At 38.5% G+C, this 19,712-nt stretch overlaps 2 protein-coding genes across 17 annotated transcripts in view; one reads left to right on the plus strand and one right to left on the minus strand.

The window, feature by feature from the left end:
• The window catches only part of COG5 (component of oligomeric golgi complex 5), a 373,684-nt gene extending 358,054 nt beyond the window's left edge, over nucleotides 1–15,630 (minus strand). For 7 of the 8 annotated variants that reach the window (XM_055283616.1, XM_055283612.1, XM_055283613.1 and 4 more), the window contains exons 1-5: nucleotides 15,444–15,630; nucleotides 9,864–10,003; nucleotides 6,162–6,219; nucleotides 925–979; nucleotides 753–822 (exon numbers count right to left, since the gene is read on the minus strand). In XM_055283616.1, coding sequence (XP_055139591.1) covers nucleotides 753–822; nucleotides 925–979; nucleotides 6,162–6,219; nucleotides 9,864–10,003; nucleotides 15,444–15,630 — 510 coding nt within the window. The remainder of the gene's footprint in view (nucleotides 1–752; nucleotides 823–924; nucleotides 980–6,161; nucleotides 6,220–9,863; nucleotides 10,004–15,443) is intronic. The other variant, XM_055283617.1, reaches the window with a different exon arrangement.
• LOC129484879 (tRNA-dihydrouridine(20a/20b) synthase [NAD(P)+]-like) overlaps nucleotides 15,582–19,712 on the plus strand; it is a 59,094-nt gene continuing 54,963 nt past the window's right edge. Inside the window, exons 1-4 of one of the 9 annotated variants that reach the window (XM_063642105.1) lie at nucleotides 15,582–15,891; nucleotides 16,226–16,314; nucleotides 18,200–18,308; nucleotides 18,693–18,829. In XM_063642105.1, coding sequence (XP_063498175.1) covers nucleotides 18,714–18,829 — 116 coding nt within the window. In that variant the 5' untranslated portion in view covers nucleotides 15,582–15,891; nucleotides 16,226–16,314; nucleotides 18,200–18,308; nucleotides 18,693–18,713. Of the gene's footprint in view, nucleotides 15,892–16,225; nucleotides 16,315–16,365; nucleotides 16,490–18,199; nucleotides 18,309–18,692; nucleotides 18,830–19,712 lie in introns of all 9 variants that reach the window. The other 8 variants (XM_063642104.1, XM_063642103.1, XM_063642108.1 and 5 more) reach the window with 8 other exon arrangements.

Here is a 19,712-nt window from a genome sequence, read left to right on the forward strand (position 1 = left end):
GAATGTACCTCAATGCAATAGAGGCCATATACGACAATCCCACAACGAACACCATAATCAACAGTGAAAAGTTGAAAGCTTTTCCTCTAAGATCAGGAACAAGACAAGGATGCACACTCTCACCAGTACTATTCATCCACATAGCCACTGGAAGTCCTGGCCAGAGCCATTAGGCAAGTGAGAAATAAAAGGCATCCAAATCTGAAGGGAAGTAAAATTGTCCCTGTCTGCAGACAGCATGATCCTTTAGATAGAAAACTAGATAAAGGACCCTAAAGACTCCACCAAAAGAGTGCTAGAATAAATGCATACAGTAAAGTCAGAGGATACGAAATTAACACACAAAAATCAGTAGCATTTCTATACACTAACAACGAACTATCCAAAGAAATAATCAGAAAAACAATCCCATTTCCCATTAACAATAGCTACAAAAAAAAAAGTTAGAAATAAATTTAACCAAGGAGGTGAAGCATCTATACACTGAAAGTTATAAAACATTGATGAAAGAAACTGAAGAAGACATAAGTTAATAAACAATTATATACTGCAATGACAGCGAAAAGAATTCACTTTAGATTTGTATTTTTTGAGCTAGACATCTTAATAAGGCTTTTTAGTATTTTTTTCTCCTTTTCTCTTACCTTCTGTTCCCATTCTCTTACTTCTTCCAAACTCATACTCTTAAATTTTGTCCACTTATGAAAACAAAATGAATAATAAAGTATAAAGAAATAAAAGTAAGAAACTACCTGAAGTCTTGCTAGTTGTGCAGTACGGGCAACTATCTTATTGTATGGTTCAACAATTTTTGCCTTTATCCTAAAGGAAAAGAAAAGAGAGGAGTGAGAATAAAATCATTTTCAAAATATCAACGGATAAAAACATTCCCATTCCATTTATTTATAAAATTAAGAACAGTACCTATCGACAGCTCCCTGTAAAGCCCCAATTCTCGTCTGCATCATCTGAAGAACACCTAGGAAAACATAAGCTTACATTGGCTTTACAAATTTACAGGGCATCCAACCGGGTAAAAAGTTAAATTAAAAGAAAATACATGCGTATATAATTTTAACTTTTTTTGTCACCATCCTAATCCAAGCAACCAGTATCTTTTACCCACACTGCTGTAAAAGCCTGTAACTGGTCTCCCCCTCCAACCTTTGCCTCACAAAAGAAGCCTGACAGGGAATGGGAACTGACTGCTTAATGGATATGGGGTTTCCATCTGGGGTGATGGAAAAGTTATGGACCTAGATACTGAGGATGGTCGCACAACACCGTAAATGTACTTAATGCCACCGAATTGTATGCTTTAAAATGCTAAAAACAAAAATTTTATGTTACGTATATTTTAACACATTACCAAAAAAGTATGACTGATCCTCCATGATATCCTCTTTGCCCCATCACTCCTATATTAAAACTATAGTCCACAGCTTTTAGTCTACAACTCTCTAGGCTTACAACATGAGGAATTTTCACAAAATTGGAAAAATATTTTCAGGAAGATCAAGCTTAAATTTTATTATTTAGGCTTTCAATTAGTACACATATTTAATTATTTTGAATGCCATTCTTTAAAACTCAGTTTCTATATCCAACAGGCATAGTTGTTTTGAAAGCATAGTATTAATAGCTAAATTTAAGTATAGACATGCTGTCATATTTTAAATGAATATTAGAACAAATAAACATTCCTATCAGCATACAAGTATACAATAACAGAGTTCAGTCCAATAGAATCCTCTCTGAACCAAAGATTCCCACTTTTCTGCTGGTTTTGTGGCGTATTCACCATAAACTGCCAAGAATAAACTGCCATTACTTATAACCATTTTCTTACTTCATATTCTCTCCACAACCCAGTCTCAATGGGTTTCCACCAATACTCCACCAAAACAGATGTTACCAAGGTCACCAGAAATCTATGAGTTGCCAAATTCTATCGTTGGTTCTGTCTTAACCTTGTTCAAGCTCTCAGAAATTCACAGCAGTTAACTACTCCCTTTCTAAAACATTTTTTGTCTAGGCTTTCTTTTTCTTTTTTTTTTTTTTTTTTTGAGACGGAGTCTCGCTCTGTTGCCCAGGCTGGAGTACAGTGGCTCGATTCCCCCTCACTGCAAGCTCCGCCTCCCAGGTTCATGCCATTCTCCTGCCTCAGCCTCCCGAGTAGCTGGGATTACAGGCGCCCACCACCACGCCCAGCTAATTTTTTTTTTTTTTTGTATTTTTAGTAGAGATGGGGTTTCACCATGTTAGCCAGGATGGTCTCGATCTCCTGACCTCGTGATCCACCTGCCTTGGCCTCCCAAAGTGCTGGGATTACAGGCATGAGCCACCGCGCCCGACCTTGTCTAGGCTTTTAAATCATCATACTTCCTGGGTCTCCTATTATCTCATTAGTTGTTCCCACTTCTCCTCTGTCAGACCTCTACATGTGCTGGAGTACCCCAAGACATGCTCCTCAGCCATCCGCTCTTCTCCACCTACAATCTTTCAGGAATTTCATTCAATCCCAAAGTTTTAAATAGTATCTGTTCAATAAAATACTGATTTTATACACACACACATATACAGACGTATACACATACATCTATGTAAAAAGATTTTCTTTATATATCTGCCTATGTTCTCGTTCCCTCCCTATCTCTGTCCTCTTTCTCTCTCTTCCCCTGTACTGTTACATGAAATTTAAGATACCCAAGATAGTTTATGCCCTACCCCCCAATCCATCAAAAATCACACTTCTCTCCAGTCTATGACATCTCCATTACTCATACCATCATCTATCCAATTTTTGAGACCAAAATCCTAGGAATAACTGATGGTGACTTTTTTCCATCAGCTCTTTCATCTGCCATCAACAAACCCTATCAGCTTTGCCTACATTTTATTCCATCTGCCACCAGTCTAATCCAACGTACCATCAACTTCAACTATTCTAATAGCTTCCAAACCAGTGTCCCTGATTCCACCACTGCCTTTTTCTACACAGCTATCAGAGTAAACTATTCTGAGTATTAATCTCATCATACAATAACCTGATTAAACTCTTCCAATGGTTTACCATTGCATTTAGAATTAAATCCAAATTCCTTCCCAAGACCCTTATCTACGATCCTCTCCCTCCTTCACTAAACATCAGCTATTCTGGGCTACTTTCTTCCCCTCAAAAATGCCAAATTAATTCCTGCTTTCCCATTTATTGTTCAGTCTTCTCCTCAAATCTTCACATGATGGCTCCTCCTCATCATTAGATCTTGGCTCAAATGTCATCTTCTCAAAAAGGCCTTCCCTCTCCTTCATCCATCCCCATCACCTGTTTTATTTTCTCTACAGAATTTACAAATAAAATTTTTCTTTCTGTTTTCTGAGATACAGTCTCACTCTATTGCCCAGGCTGGAGTGCAGTGGCATGATCTCGGCTCACTGCAACCTCTGCCTCCGAGGTTCAAGCAATTCTCATGCCTCAGCATCCCAAGTAGCTGCGATTACAAGCATGATCCACCACGCCCAGCCCTGTTTTCTACCTGTACTTTTTTTTTTTTTTTAATCTACCTCCAGGACCAGAACATAGTTCCAAAAGGATACTGACTTTCTCTATGGTTCACAAGTGCCTAGTACTTAACAAGTTATTAATTACTATTTGATTGCCTGAATGAAGAAATAAATGAATGAGGCTACCTTTGTTTTTTGTTTTGTTTTGTTTTGTTTTTTTGAGATGGAGTCTCGCTCTGTCGCCCAGGCTGGAGTGTAGTGGCGCGAGCTCTGCCTCCGGGGTTCACGCCATTCTCCTACCTCAGCCTCCCGAGTAGCTGGGACTACAGGCACCCGCCACCACGCCTGGCTGATTTTTTGTATTTTTAGTAGAGATGGGGTTTCACCATGTTAGCCAGGATGGGAGGCTACCTCTTTTTAACAAAAAGAAGCTTAATAAATATTCCTCAAAATTCCATGAAAACAAAAACTCTACTGCTATAGCTTTCTGAAACCTAGCAAATTCTCAAAGTAATATTTGGAAGAATATTTTTAAAAAGAACATTTTTAAATAAAATAGGCTTAAACATACCTCTAAACTACTTACATGCTAAAAATTGTACATATTTAAGAGAATAAAGCAGATGAAGTAGAAGCTAGAATAATATTCAATTTTTCTAATATGTATATACACCGCACTTACTTTTCAGCATCTCAAAATAACATCTACACACATCATGCTAAAATGAATGCTAACCAATTCACATTTAAAGTTTTTTATTTATTTTTTGAGACAGGGTCTAGGGTCTTGCTCTGTCACCCAGGCTGGAGGGCAGGGACACGATCACAGCTCACTGCAGCCTCAACCTCCTTGGTTCAAGCGATCCTCCTAAATCAGCCTCCCAAGTAGCTGGGACTAGAAACATGCACCACCATGCCAAGCTAATGTTTTATTTTTTATAGAGATAGAGTCTCATTATGTTGCCCAGGCTGGTCTTGAACTCTGGGATCAAGTGAACCTCCCACCTTGGCATCCCAGAGTGCTGGGATTACAGGCGTGAGCCACTGCACCCTGGCCTACACTTCAATCTTTTATGTTCAAATAATCTAGTGAATATTCTGAGATAATCATAGGAATAAAGTAGCCAGCCTTTGTACTCTACACACTCATACAAGAGATAATCATTCTAATTCAGTCTAGCAGTGTTATTTCAAATATTTCAAATATTTTAATCTTTGAAGATCATTCTGGGAAAAAAAAGCACATTATAGAACTAAAACACATATCTAAAAACCACAATGAGAAATATTTCTGTTGTGGTGATTCAACTAGACCTACACACACTCAATGTACTACCATGCCATCATTATTAATAAAAAACTAGCATGTTTTAAAGATTTCCATTAAAATATTACTTGCTCTCAAAAATGCATAAAAATATTATGAGATTTAAAAACATAATTAAAACTAGTGAGCTTCTGCACAGCCAAAGAAACTATCAATAGAATAAACAGACAACCTACAGAACGGGTGAAAATGTTTGCAAACTATGCATTTGACAAAGGTCTAATATCCAGAATTTATAAGAAACTTAATTCAACAAGCAAAAACACAACTCCATTAAAAAGTGGGCAAAAGACATAAAGAGATATTTCTCAAAAGAAGGCATACATACATAAAAATATTAATTTCCAGTACAAAGTCAATCGGTACTTAGAGCTTCTTAATCTTCCTAAGAACCTAGTCAGATATGTAGCCCAGATTTTAAATAACAAACTATTATTTCCAAAAATACTAAGTTCTTCATCAGGGTATCTTAGAAATATTGTACATGCTGAGAATAAGTTAGTATCTTTGAGTACATGAGAAATACTGGGGGAAGCATTAAAGAATACTGCATCACAGAAAACAATATCCTCTCTCCTTAAGAATTTGATCAACATCGAGAAAAACCACTTACCTTTCTTCTGATGTACAATGATTAATAATAGCAATCACAAGTAATAATGTAAAACACAATTTCATATTTATGAGATGTAGTTTAATTTAATCAAGAGGGAATGAAAAATTCATAAAAGATTTAGTCAAACAAAAATAAGCAGATTTGTAAAAATAAAAATCCAATTATTATTCGACTACATTTTCATTAAAAAGAGTTGCAAAAAAGGCTCCAAGAAAGGCAAAAATAAGAAAAAAATTCATGGCTTCTTCCACTATTACTTACTCTGGTATTGTTGATGTTTTTATTGTTTTAATTAACTAACACAGGTGCACTAAATATGTGCAGACATTGTTCTAAGTATCTTGCTAATTCATTTAATCCTCAGAATAATGCTATGTTAGTACACATTATACTGCCGTTTTACAAATAGGAAAACTGAGGCAGAGAAGGGTTAACTAACTTGCCCAAAGTCAAACACCTAGTAAGCAGTAAAACCAGGATTTGAACCCAGATCATTTAGCTCAGGAGCCAGCAAAGTTTTACTGAAACATAGCCACACACATTTGTTTTCATATTATGTGGCTACTTTCACTCTACAATGGCAGAGTTTAGTAGCTGCAACAGAGACTGTATGGCTGGCAAAGTCTAAAATACTTGCCATCCAAAGTAGCTTGCCAAAGCTTGCCAATCCCCGGTCTAGCTCTACATAATCTCTAGCAGTTAATAGAAATATACCTTCCAACGACTCAATCCCAGTTGCTTGTGCCAGTAAATCTTCATGTCTTGCAACAACCTGAAAATCAAAAATAAATGATTAGCTTTTGCTCTGTTAGGTATTTTTCCTTGTAACCACAATGTAGAATGGAAAGTCTCTCTTGGTGTAGAAATGAGGCAAATACAAATACAAAAGAAAAAAATACAGGTTTTTAAGGTGTGTCTGAGATGAGTTATAAGCGGGAACACACATACATTTACAGTTCAACACAGAGCAAGAGGAGTTACAGCCTTTTCTTGGCCCTGTCTTAGTCTGTTTGGACTGCAAACACAAAAGACCTTAGACTGGGTAATTTACAAACAGAAGAAATCTATTGCTCACAGTTCTGGGGGTTGGGAAGTCCAACATCAAGGCACTGGCAAATTCAGCATCTGGTGAGAACCCATTCCTTACAGATGGTACCTTGTATCTATCTTCACATGGTGGAAGGGGCAAACAAGCTTCCTCGGGCCTCTCCCATATGATATGATAGTATTAAGAGCCCTGCACTAAACCCTAATAAGAGCCCCGAGCTCTTAATACTATCATATTGGAGATTAAGTTTCAACATATGAATGTTAGGGGAACACAAACATTCAGACAAGCCCCTTGCTATCTTAATGAGATGTACAAATGGAGTTGTACCAAAAAATGTAAAAAACAGCTCATTGTTGCCACACCATTATTATGTTTTCCCTTTAAAGAATATTTTCAAACATCAGGTTCTCTTTATTCTTGAATTTGATTCAGCACCACCAAGGCTATATCCTACTCTGGAAAGATACAGCACTCAGTGCTCACCTATACCTGAACATCTCTCTGCTTCCAGTTTCCCAGTGTCACACACCCACAGCAAATCCTTTTCCCTATAGATGTTTGATACTTTTATGAAAATTAGGGCACTGCAGATGGCCAGAACAAAAAAACCAAGAAGGTTACTAAAGGCCACATGCAAGACATTCCTAGAAACATCATGAAATCATGCAAATCTTTAGAATAATGCAGGAATCCTTATTATTGTGTGCCTTTTATTCCAATGAACACAAAGTGTCACGTCTAGTCTGCTGACTGAAGTTTTTAATCACCAAAGATTAATTCACTGGAACCCCTAAATCCTCCACTTTGTCCTGTTTCAGATATCACTGTCATTCTGTCAAGTTTCTATCATATCTACTCAAAGTATTACTCTTGGTCATCTAGGTCTTTAATTTGTAAGGTTGCCAGAAGATGTCTGAATTTTTCCCAGCCTACTGATACAGTCATCAATATGTCCATCTTAACAAGACAAACTTTTAAAAAATTATCTATTCTCCTTTATCACTAGTAATACTTTGGTAAGGTTAAAAAGCCTAAAACTATAGTTTCATAGACTCCTTTGCAACCAATTAAATAATTTTTCCAAGAGTTGTGGAAGACAAGAGAGAGGAAAGCTAGGCTGGGCACAGTGGCTCACACCTGTAATCCCACCAATTTGGGAGGCCGAGGTGGGTGGATCATTTGAGGTCAGGAGTTTGAGATCAGCCTGACCAACATGGTGAAATCCTGTCTCTACTAAAAATACAAAAAAATTAGCTGCGTGTGGTGGTGCACACCTATTATCTCAGCTACTCGGGAGGCTGAGGCACAAGAATCGTTTGAACCCGGGAGGCAGAGGTTGCAGTGAGCAAGACTGCGCCACTGTACTCCAGTCTGGGTGACAGAGCAAGACACTGTCTCAAAAAAAAAAAAAAAAAAAAAAAGGGAGAGAGGAAAGCTTACTGTTTCAGCTAGTTCTGAGAACTGAGAATTTAGAGACAGTTAAGAGAACCACATTGATCACTCCAGTATTTATTTAGTCATCAGGTATCTAGAAGCAGAATTTTAGCACTGGCATGGAAGGTAAGAACAGGTACTTCCAGGCCTCTGTATTGCATCTGTGGTAGTTCCTTCAACTCAGTCCACTAGCTATTCACCCAACAATTTCATAAGCATCCAAACTCTCTGTATGAAATGTCTTTCTTAGAGTGATTTCTAGTTCCTGCACTAAACCCTAATAGTAAATGTTTTACAATTTTAGTCATCTCACTGATACAGACTACTGGGACTCAGAGACTTCCTTTACCTCACATCCTAGCCTACTATAACTTCTCCCCTCTAAGTGATGGTAAATACATTTTAAGTTCTTATTGATTCCTGCAGAGTAGATGCTGCATACAAGGAATAAGGAAAATACCGAGCATAAAAAGACTGAAAGAATTTCAGGTGGTTCTTGCAAAAAGCCACCCCCTCAGAACTCTAGACAAAACTAAATACATTCTCCCCTGCTCTCATAAACAACTTACACTATTCTATTTAAAACAGGCCTTGCTTGCCTGCCATTATTTCTGTCTGTGTCTGCCACTGCTCTGTGGGTCCTTGGAGAGCCAAGAAATGCATTAAATTTATTTGGCTATCCCCACAGTCTAACCCAAAGTTTGACAATTAAAATTAAACGTGTTTTCTTTCTTTCTTTCTTTCTTTTTTGAGATGGAGTCTTGCTCTTGTTGCCCAGGCTTAAGTGCAATGGCACAATCTTGGCTCCCTGCAAGCTCCACCTCCCAGGTTTAAGTGATTCTCCTGCCTCAGCCTCCTGAGTAGCTGGGATTACAGGCGCCCACCACCATGCACAGCTAATTTTTGTATTTTTAGTAGAGATGGGGTTTTGCCATGTTGGCCAGGCTGGTCTGGAACTCCTGACCTCGTGATCTGCCCGCCTTGGCCTCCCAAAGTGCTGGGGTTACAGGAATGAGCCACTGCACCCGGCCTAAATGTGTTTTCTAAATATCTGTCAATAAAGATTGAAATCAAATGATATATAATCAGAATTTTAGAGTTAAAATAACCTTAGAAGGCATCCCAGTCCTATCTAAGCCACTCAAAGAAACTAAGACACAAAAAAGATCAAGTGGGTATGTCTTAGGTTATACCAAATCTATCTTTTCTGGTAAACAATCTATGTTTCATATATATGTTCATTCATTTAAATATGTATTAAATACCTAGTCAAAGGCAACACTAGAAATTATACCATAAAATCGCCCTATAAAAATTACAGAATTTTAGTAGAGGAAGGAATCTTCAAAGTTATCTACTACAGTCTCCTCTTCCTTTTGCTTATTCCAACCCATCTGATAGATTAAAAAACAAAAAAGCAAGACTCAAAGACATTAAGTGATATTAAAGTCAGTTAACAGCATAACTGAAATTAGGACCCGTCTCCTAACGTCTCATATTGTATCCTACTCACAATAACATTTATCAACTTTCTGTAATTTCAGCAAATGCTACACTTTGTGCTTATAAAGTATGAATTGCCAATGTAACATCCCAATTTTTCTTATTCATATTGTTTTACTTATAAAATTCCATTTTCTATTATCTTTATTGAACACATCCTATTTTTTGCCCACTATATTCGTTGCACATCAGTTAAGGTGGTGAACGGGAAGTATGAACGAAAGGCTTTGGTGAGGTGGTATATTAGTTTTTCAACAAACAAAAAGTGGTTTACGGAAAATTTCAAAAATTTACTTTGAAAAATAAGTCACACTGGTAAGTATGCACTTCTTCATGTAAATATGTATTTGTATTTAATAAGATTACAAAAATGCTAAATTATCACTTTAGGCTGAATAATCCATAGGGACCCTGAAGATCAGAATTACCTGTAAGTGTAGTTCTTTGTCCAACTGACTGATTCCTTGGGCAAGTTTTGCTAGTTGTTCAGCAATTACAGCTTGATGAATAGATTGAGAAGTATAAGTCTTTACATCAAAGTCTTCATTTAAAAAGTCACTATAACACTCTAGATTGGGGGAAAAATAAGGAAAAGTCCTTAATTACCCTGTACTAAACCAGTTATTAAAACAACAGAACAATTATAATCATAATTAACATATTTTGATCCCATACTCTGAACCACTCCACTATACTGCTTAATGCTTACTTTTATCATGACCCTAAAGGAAGTATAATATTGAGAAAGAGATTAAAACCATAACGACTAGCCAGGCGCACTGGCTCACACCTGTAATCCCAGCACTTTGGGAGGCCGAGGCGGCTGGATCACCTGAGGTCAGGTGTTCAAGACCAGCCCGGCCAACATGGTGAAACCCCATCTCTGCAAAAATACAAAACTTAGCTGGGCATGATGGCGGGTGCCTGTAATCCCAGCTACTAGGGAGGCTGAAGCAGAAGAATAGCTTGAACCCGGGAGGCAGAGGTTGCAGTGGGCCAAGATCGTGCCATTGCAATCCAGCCTGGGTGACAGAGCAAGACTTCATCTCAAAAAAAAAAAAAAAAAAAAAAAACAACTACTAGCTATAACTATTAATCCAAGAAAACAAGATCATTGTCAGTGAAAAGACAACAGGAAAATTGGCTATATATATATATATATATATGTATAACATTTATGGCCTCAGATATCTCTACATCAATACACAAATACTGCTATAGCAAAGTGAATCTGGAATTTTAGTAACAATAGGAAATATAAATTTATAGGTGTTACTGAAATTTAGGATTTATGGGTGAAATACGTTAATGGAAAGAAAAGCTGTTTAAAATAGGCCCCTAATAGACAGAAAACAGAAGTAACACTAGATGTTAAAAAGATACCCCTCAATATAGAAATCCACAAATCTGTGGATGAAAGAAAAATTAAGAGAATTGAAAGTTAAAAATAGATACCCAGAAGGGAGCTCATGGTAACCATGTACCAAATCTCCTAATGATACAGTAGATACAAGTAAAGCTGCCTTGAGAGAGATTATGAAACAAACAAAATAGAGTACTTGTAAGAAAACCTAAATTGTCTACATCCGCTATAACGTATGCTCCAAGAAGGGAAGGTCTTTGTTTTGTTTGCTAACTCATCTCCAGTGTCTGAACAATACCAGACACATGGCAGTTTCCATGAATTAACTAATCTATACATCAAGCTGATAGTATCATTCTGGTAACAACCAACAACAAAAAGTAAAGGCTCATACTCTTGATTACTCTTAAAATGTAGTGGAATGAAAGAAGGAAACTGCTACTTTGGCTACTTTTAAGTCTGAGAACCACATTTCCTTCTAATTTGCCAAGTGCTTCTCAGAATTAAGAGTCCTGTCAGTCAGACAAATGAAAAAAGCCATTCCAAACAAAGGGAAGGTTTAGCAGTGGCAAATGCCATGGCATATTTTGAGAAATAAGGGGAATACTGATTTCAGTGTGTCTAGATCATAGCACGTGTATATTGGGCAGAAATGGTAAAGAATGACAGATGTGGTTCCAAAGGTTGGAGCACAGTTTGAAAAGAGGTTTGTAAGACATTCAAAATGTTTAACCATATCTCATTTAACCCAAGAAATTGCACTATCAGCTTTATGTTACAGAACAATAATCCTGGCAGCTGTATAGAGGATGATGGAAAAAGGATTAGTCACACAGCAATGTGCTGAAGTTGCCTCTTACTGGCTCTCAAGCACGGACTGTTACATTTTCAGGAATTCTGTGAGCCAGTTGACCTTTCACACAGACATCTTAAAATCTACGATGGTGAGAGTATTTACACCATGGTAATCAGCAAACACTACAAAATCAGGGCTTTTTCTATTTTCCCACAAAGCCAATTTACCAATACACCCAAGAAATAGAACCCATTTACACCATGGTAATCAGCAAACACTACAAAATCAGGGCTTTTTCTATTTTCCCACAAAGCCAATTTACCAATACACCCAAGAAATAGAACCACAGAGGCCAGTAAAATACTATGTTATCAGCCTAAGTGACATAATGAAGGCCTGAATAAGACCTGAATAAGTGGCACTAAGAATGTCGAAGTGACAAATTTGACAAATATTCACACTGCACAGGATATAGGACTTAGTGACAAGCTGAAAACGGGTGATTAGGTAGAACAAACAAGGATTCCCAAATTTCTTGATTAAGAAACTGATATAGGAAATTTAGTTTTATACTCAGACCACTAGACACTGAATATACAAAGATGAACATAAACTTCTGCCTCCAGGGAATTCATAATTTACAAGGGGAACAAGCACACATTTACCTAACCACATAGTAAACACAGATAATAGAAACTACCAGAGGAAAAGATTAGGAGAGAAGAATAGAAAAAGTGAAGTCATTTCATTTTTTCATATGTAAAACTTGTACTATTTGTTCATATGTAGGTTTTCATGTGTATTACACAACTAGCACTGCTTGTTTACTATCGAAATAGAAATGTCCATACAGGTTATGGAATGGCATATCATTAAAAAATTAAGATAGAAATGTCCAGTAGGCAGTTAAAAATATAGTTTTATAATTCAGAAGACAGGTAAGGATCATACTGAAACCACAGAAAAGACCAGATGGTTTAGGAAAAAAAAGTTTTAGAATGCACAAAAAGGCAGGAAAATGAGGAAGATAGGGAAGTTGGGGGTGGACAGAGAAAATGAAAGCAATCAAAGAGACTAAAGAGTGCTCAGGGAGAAAGAGAAACAAAAAAGAATGGCAAAAGCCAAAAGAAGGGATAAAGAAAGTATTAATATTGTCATAGAGCTTACAAAGATCAAACACAATGGGATGTGGCATTTGAAGGCTGACAGCCTTTAAAGAGATGAATTATATAATGCTTCTCTTTTATACTTTCCTCATTCCCATAGGAGGCAGATCAGAAACACCTCACCAATTTTCATACTATGCATCTGTGCTCACCAAGCCTATCAATCTGGTACTCTGTCATTGGCCAAATCCCTGATATAGTAAATCAGTTTCTGCTGGAAATGCTTAATTCCTTAGGAATGTTGGGGGTGGAGGGGCAACAGAGACCGCTTAATTCAGAACAAACTGAACTGACAAGTATCTACAGGAACTTGGAAAAGAGCACCTAGAGAATTAAGAATTTTTAAAAAGCACGGCACCCATAAACCACACGAGGAAAGTATTTCAAGAAAGGAATCAAATGCTGTTACAAGTTAAAGGAAAGGACCAAAAAAGTGTCCATTTGTCGTATGTGCAAGAAAGTCACTGGAAGCCTTGCAAAATTATTTCAATGGCATAGATTGAGGGTGACTGAGTCCCTAGGAAACAGGAAGAAAAAAATCCAGAGCAAAGTTGGAGGCATATCCTTAGAATGGAGCAGAGACTTGGCCAGGCGTGGTGGCTCACGCCTGTAATCTCAGCACTCTGGGAGGCCAAGGCAGGCAGATCACGAGGTCAGGAGATCGAGACCATTCTGGCTAACACGGTAAAACCCCCTCTCTACTAAAAGTACAAAAAATTAGCTAGGCATGGGGTGGGCGCTTGTAGTCCCAGCTTCTCGGGAGGCTGAGGCAGGAGAATGGCGTGAACCCCGGAGGCAGAGCTTGCAGTGAGCCGAGATTGCGCCACTGCACTCCAGCCTGGGCGACAGAGTGAGACTGTCTCAAAAAAAAAATAAAAGAAAGAAAGGAGCAGAGGCTCCACTTCTGTTGCAATTGAAAAAGCAAGGGAAAAAAGGTGCAACAGATGGTTATAGGTTGAGGTTAAATTTATAGGTGTGATGGGCAAGAAATGGAGAAAGTTCACATCTGATGGATCCTCTTTTTCTCCCCAGGGAAGCTTAAAGTCATTTGTTGAGCTTGAAGGGAAAGGTTTGAAAAGGGTAAAGAAGATTTAAATAATCACTGTGGAGAATGGCAGAGAACCAAGGAGGAAAATACAGAAGGCAGAACTTAAGACTATTTACCGTCCAAGAACTGATTACAATTCCTGAAATACATCCTACTGAAACATATATCCAGTGTTTGGACTGTATTGTCCCTTCCACTGTTCACCTGGGGAAGTCCTATCTACAGTTTAAAACGTCTCCACCTAGAAAGCCTTTTCTGACATTTCCTAACCAGTTTCCAACCCCTAGTTATCATTCTCCTCTGTATTAATGCTCTACTTTATATGCTATCTTACATCACTATATTATAGCACCTACCTTTATAGCTCTACAAGATTATTTCCTCTACTAGATGGTGAACTACTTGAGGGCAAGAACTGCACATGTATCAGGAGCAATTGCAAATATATCAGGGTCTCTGCCTTGTACCTAAAGTTTAAATTCAGTTTAGCCAAGTTTTAGACAGAGACCCTGACCTAGAGTTTCCAACACAAAATAGTTTAGAAAACATCATTGCTTTTGACAAAAGTACATAAATTATCATGAAAAGGCATGTAATTCAGGACGACAATAAAATATTCAACAGTCAGAAAAAATAAACAATAATTTGGAACTTCCTTTATTACCCACTTCGGTCTTCAAATGTGTGCATGTGCTTCTAACTGCGACGATCAATTTAAAAAACATTCTGCACCTACTGTATGCAAGATACTGCTATTCACACTGTGGGATATTAAAAAAAGCTTACAATACGAAGAGATTAAAACAAGTACACAAATGATTTTAGTACAAGGTAGAATGCGATGGCCACTAAAGAAAAAAATTAAGAACAGGTGAGAAGTGCTTTATTTTTATGCTTATAAATGTGAACTTTATTCTTAAGGATAAGAGATTCGGGACATGGTAACTGGATTGACACAACTGAATATGCTTTTCAAGTATATTATATCTAACTTTTCTTATTTTGGTCAACTTCTCTCCAAACTGACTAGCAATAAAATCTGACCGCTAGATTCTGTACAAATGGTTAATCCCAACCTGAATGAATGCCTCAAACCCTCCCCCACGTGTCACTGTAGATAACTGCCTCATAAAGGAGGAAAAAAAAAAAAAACAGCCTGCAAGACGGGTCACCTGTACAGTCCATTTGTTAAAGGAGTAGGCGTTTCCAGTTCTACTTTAAAACAAGGCCCTATTTCATTACGCGTCTGCCGTCTGTTCTACAGCTTACACTTTTGAAGAGCTCGAACGCTACACCCCTTCGTCAAGAACTGCGGCAGCAGCTGGTGGCTGCCAACGCGGGCCACAGGGTTTGGGCTCCCGAAACTTCAGGGAAGCTGGAGGCATGGGGGGTCGAGTTGAAATGAAGAGCACACAGAAACCAGGTGTCCCCAGGACACCAAAAAAGAGGGAACCAGTCCCAGAGCAAACAGGTTGGCTAGAACAGTATCCACGCCAGGGGGCCGGGCAGAGGGGAGTGGTCACATCCAGACTGGAAAACTTTCTGCAAAGCAACGGGTTGGGTCCACCTCGCTGTCCAGGTGCGGAGCAGCGCAGACCCCAAACCCCACGACCTGGTCAGACCCCGTCTCCTTACCGTCCTGCAGAAGTTCCCGGACTGTCGCTGCAGCCGCTCCAGAGCCTCGAGCTCCGAGGCCAGCCACAGCGACGCCGCCGTCGCCACCTTCCATGTTGGCAGGTGCCGGATTGATGTCGTCAGGAGCAGAACGGCTCCGCCCAGGTGGTGACGCAGAATCCCGGCGCCGCCCGCCCAGCCAGCCCATGGCTCCCGGCCCGCCGGGCGAACTGACTGTTAGCCCGCGCCTGGGCTAAGGTTGGCTAGGAGCCGCGTAGTACTCGAGCAGTGAGCGCCCAGGGGTCGAGTGCTCTGCGCCCAGCGCACCAAGGGAGCCAAGGCCGTCGGGCTGGCGCTTTCCGCTGTCTCTCGCAGCAGCTCAGGGCCGCGCCCCCTGGGCTGGCGTCGTGCCCTGGCCAAGGAGAAGGTGGGCACCGGAACGTGGCCGCAGCGCTTATCTGTGAAGCAAGTATTAAACCTCAGAACAGGGGCCGCGCGGCGTAAGGCAGGAGAGCAGAGCGGAGGTTTCAGGGAGCTTCGTTTGCCCTCCACGCTTATAAGAGTCACGCGTTAGTTGCTACACAGCTTTATCTGTTCCACGCCTTGATTGGCTCTCCTGGGGTAATAAAAGCTTGCAGGAAATGCTTGGGAAGAAAAGTTGCTGGGGATGAACAGTGAAGAGAATTAGGGAGAGTCGATGAAGAAGGAAGACTGAACCATAAAAGGACCAATAAAACTCACTGTCTCTACCCTTTCCTTCCCATGAGACCTTTGACCTTTTGCCTTTTCTACTTCTTCCTCAGTTTCAGTCACGTGCCAGACTTTTTCTCAATTACAAACTGATAGATGGTCCATATCTCAACTAACAGTATTGACGCTGTAAGAGCATCAGGTTGGTTCCCATTGTATCTTCTTTACTAATACGTTCGCATTTTTGACCTAGATTTCTTTCTTCTAAGATAAATACTGATAAATTAACCGGGTCAATCAACCACAAGTATGCAAGACAGTCTTATGCTTCTTCGCAAAAAGAAGCTGTAGGATGACTTTTTCATTTTGTACAGTAGGTATGTATCCAGGAAACCAATTTTGTCCAGTTCCAGAGCTACGTGGTTTTCTACATTCTGTTTCAAAAAGGTGCTATTACTTATCCTGTGCTTATCGCTGTTCTAAGTATTTTGTAAATCTAAATGCATTTCATACTCATAACACCTCAGGTAAGCAAGTCTTATGCCACACTGCGTTATGCTCTCTTTGTCTCAGAGGATTTTCTCTAGTATGTAAGATCTTAGTCATGATGGGAATAGGAGTGATTCATTCGTTACTTGCGAATTAGAAATTGTTTTTCCTTCCTTGGCTTTATTCCCCCCAGTGGAAGATTTTAAAAGAGTGAATAATATTCATTCATATAGTGAAAGTTTTGACCCCCCTACTCTGCATGCTGTCATGAGTTTACAAACATAAGACTCAATCCATATCCTAAAAGGAGCCAATAGGTAAGGTAGGAACCTATTTAAACAAACAATTGTACCAGGTGCTTTGGAATCTTTGGATTTACTTATTCCAGTAATTCCAAGCTTAGCTGCACATTGAAATCACCTGAAGAGCTTTAATAAAAACACTGATGCCTGCATCCTGAGCCCAGGCATTTGGATTTAATTGGTCTAGGGTATGGCTTGGGCATCCTAATTCTTAAAAGCTCCTCGGGTCATTGTAGTGTACAACTAAGGTAGAAAGCTACTGATTGTTTTGTTTTGTTTTGTTGAGTTGGGGTCTACCTCTGTCACCCAGGCTGGAGTGCAGTGGCAGGATCATGGCTCACTGGACCCTCAACCTCCTGGGCTCAGGGGATCCTCCTGCCCAAGCTTCTGGAGTAGCTGGGACCACAGTCGCTTGCTGCCACGCCCAGCTAATTTTTATAATTTTTTTACAGATGGGGGTCTCACTATATTGCCTAAGCTGGTCTCGAACTCCTGGCCTTAAGCCTCCCACCTTGGCCTCCTAAAATGCTGAGTTTACAGGTGTGAGCCCAGCCCCCTGAAAGCTGCTGATTTATTCTTTCAGCAAATAAATATTGAGGCCTTCTGTATGCCATTTACTATGACTGCAGGAGTGGATAAAAATGAAATAATTATTGCTAAAATCACTAATGACCTTGTTGCCATTGCACACTTTATTTTTGCCTTACTTTTCTCTGATGTTTAATATACCTATCCCCTCCTTCCTTCATAATGGTCTCTCTCTTGGTTTCTGAGTATCACTCTTTAGGTTTATTCCTCCCAGCTCCAAAGTTCATCTTCAGTCTCTTTTGCTCTCCCCTTTTCCTCTGTTACTTAAATATTGGTGCTTCCAGCGGTTTCTTGTAAGATCCTGACATCCTTAAGTACCTTGGCTATTTTTAATTTCAACTCCATGCCTAAAGGTTAAAGACTCTAAAGTTTGAGCAATTAGACCATTCTAAAGTTGGCCCATATCTGATTCTTTTTTGTTGTTGCTTTTTTCTGCTTCATTTTTCCTTCATACATACCTGTTTCTAAGTTACTAAGGCCAAAGACTGGAGTATGAAAAGTAGCCAACACTGTGAAATGGTAGGATTTTAAGTATAGCAAATGTAAAACATTTATAAACTCCATAATTTCATCACTCGTACCTGTACCTCTTGGGGTATAAAAGTGATTTACAATGCAATTGTAGAATTATAATTGAAATTTTCGCTAGATAATATCGCATTAAAATTTTTAAAAATAATTAACGTTTGTTTATCTTCTGATTCACAGACAGAACAGGATTCAAGAATTACAATAAAAGCACCAGGATATCTTTCAAAACACTGACTACTTAACAGTTGCTCTATTAATGCCATTTAACTTTCCTGAATAAAACAAGGTATTTCCAAATGCCAGTCGAGTATCATATATAAAATAATTCAAACCAAATTTGTGGGCTTACCAATCCCAACAAAGTAACATGTAAAAAATTTTTAAATAACATGAAAACTTACGACATGGTAAACTAGGGAAAAAATTCTCGTCTTCTACATCTTGTTTTTCCACAACTATCTTGGGTAGTTTTCCACATCTATTTATCTTACAAATAGAGGCAGCATTCTATAGTATCATATTGGATACTGTGAAAATAAGCTATTAATAAAAAAATTTCTGAACCTACAAGCCTGATAAAAAATATATGTTGTTAGCAGTTAAAACTGTTAGAATGGAATTAATATAGTGAAAGCATATTTTCTCTATACAAGCTTATTGTCTTTTTCAGATTTGAAACATATCTGTATTAATGAAGAGTGACTGCATGCAAACCACAATATGTCAGGAAAGAAAAAAAGATCCCATAGAAATGTTTCATTCTGGACAGCTGGTAAAAGTCTGTGCCCCAATGGTTCGATATTCAAAGTAAGTGTTGCTAAATGGTTAATGAACTAAGATGAAATTTCCCTTTTATGCTCTGACTTTTTAAAAGTACTATAAGACTACCCACCGTATGGGAACTTCAAACTCCTAGCTTTGGAATCATGATTTAGAATTGAGACATGATGCTACTACTTGCCTAGTATATATGTGATCTTGAGTAAACAGTTAACTTCTCTGAGCTGCACTTTTTATATCTATAAAAATGGTGGTGGTTGTAACTCCTACCTATAAGTATATAATGGATATTAAATAGATATAAGTATTGATGTATAGATTTTTATGTGAACTTAAGTCTTGGGACAAATAGGAGTGCAATTATGGATCCTGAGGTAGTTGTGTGTTCAGTTTTCAAAGACATATTTCTTCGTATCTTTTGCTCATCTTCTAATTGGGTTGTTTGCTCTTTTACTATTGAGTTTTTTTTTTTTTAAGTTTGTTATAAAATATACGTAAAATGAAATTTACCTCTCAATCATTTTTAAGAATACAGTTCAGTAGTCTTAACTACATTCACATTGTTGTGCATCTGATCTCTAAAACTCTTTTCATCTTAGAAGATGGAAATTCTATCACATTAAACTATGACTCCCCATTCCACTGTTCCCCACAGCAGCCCCTGGCAACCATTATTCTACTTTCTCCCTCCATGAATTTCACTACTCTAGGTACCTCATATAAGTCTTATACGTATTTGTTCAGAACTGGATTTATTTTGCTAATATTTTATGCAGCATAACATCCTCAAGGTTCATTCATGTTGTAGCATATATCAGACTGTTGTTCCTTTTTAAGGCTGAATAATATTCCATTTTATGTATATTTTGTTTATCCATTCATCTGTTGATATCCATTCATATGTTGATAG

Source organism: Symphalangus syndactylus, chromosome 6 (assembly GCF_028878055.3).
Source record: "Symphalangus syndactylus isolate Jambi chromosome 6, NHGRI_mSymSyn1-v2.1_pri, whole genome shotgun sequence".
Lineage (NCBI taxonomy): Eukaryota > Metazoa > Chordata > Mammalia > Primates > Hylobatidae > Symphalangus > Symphalangus syndactylus.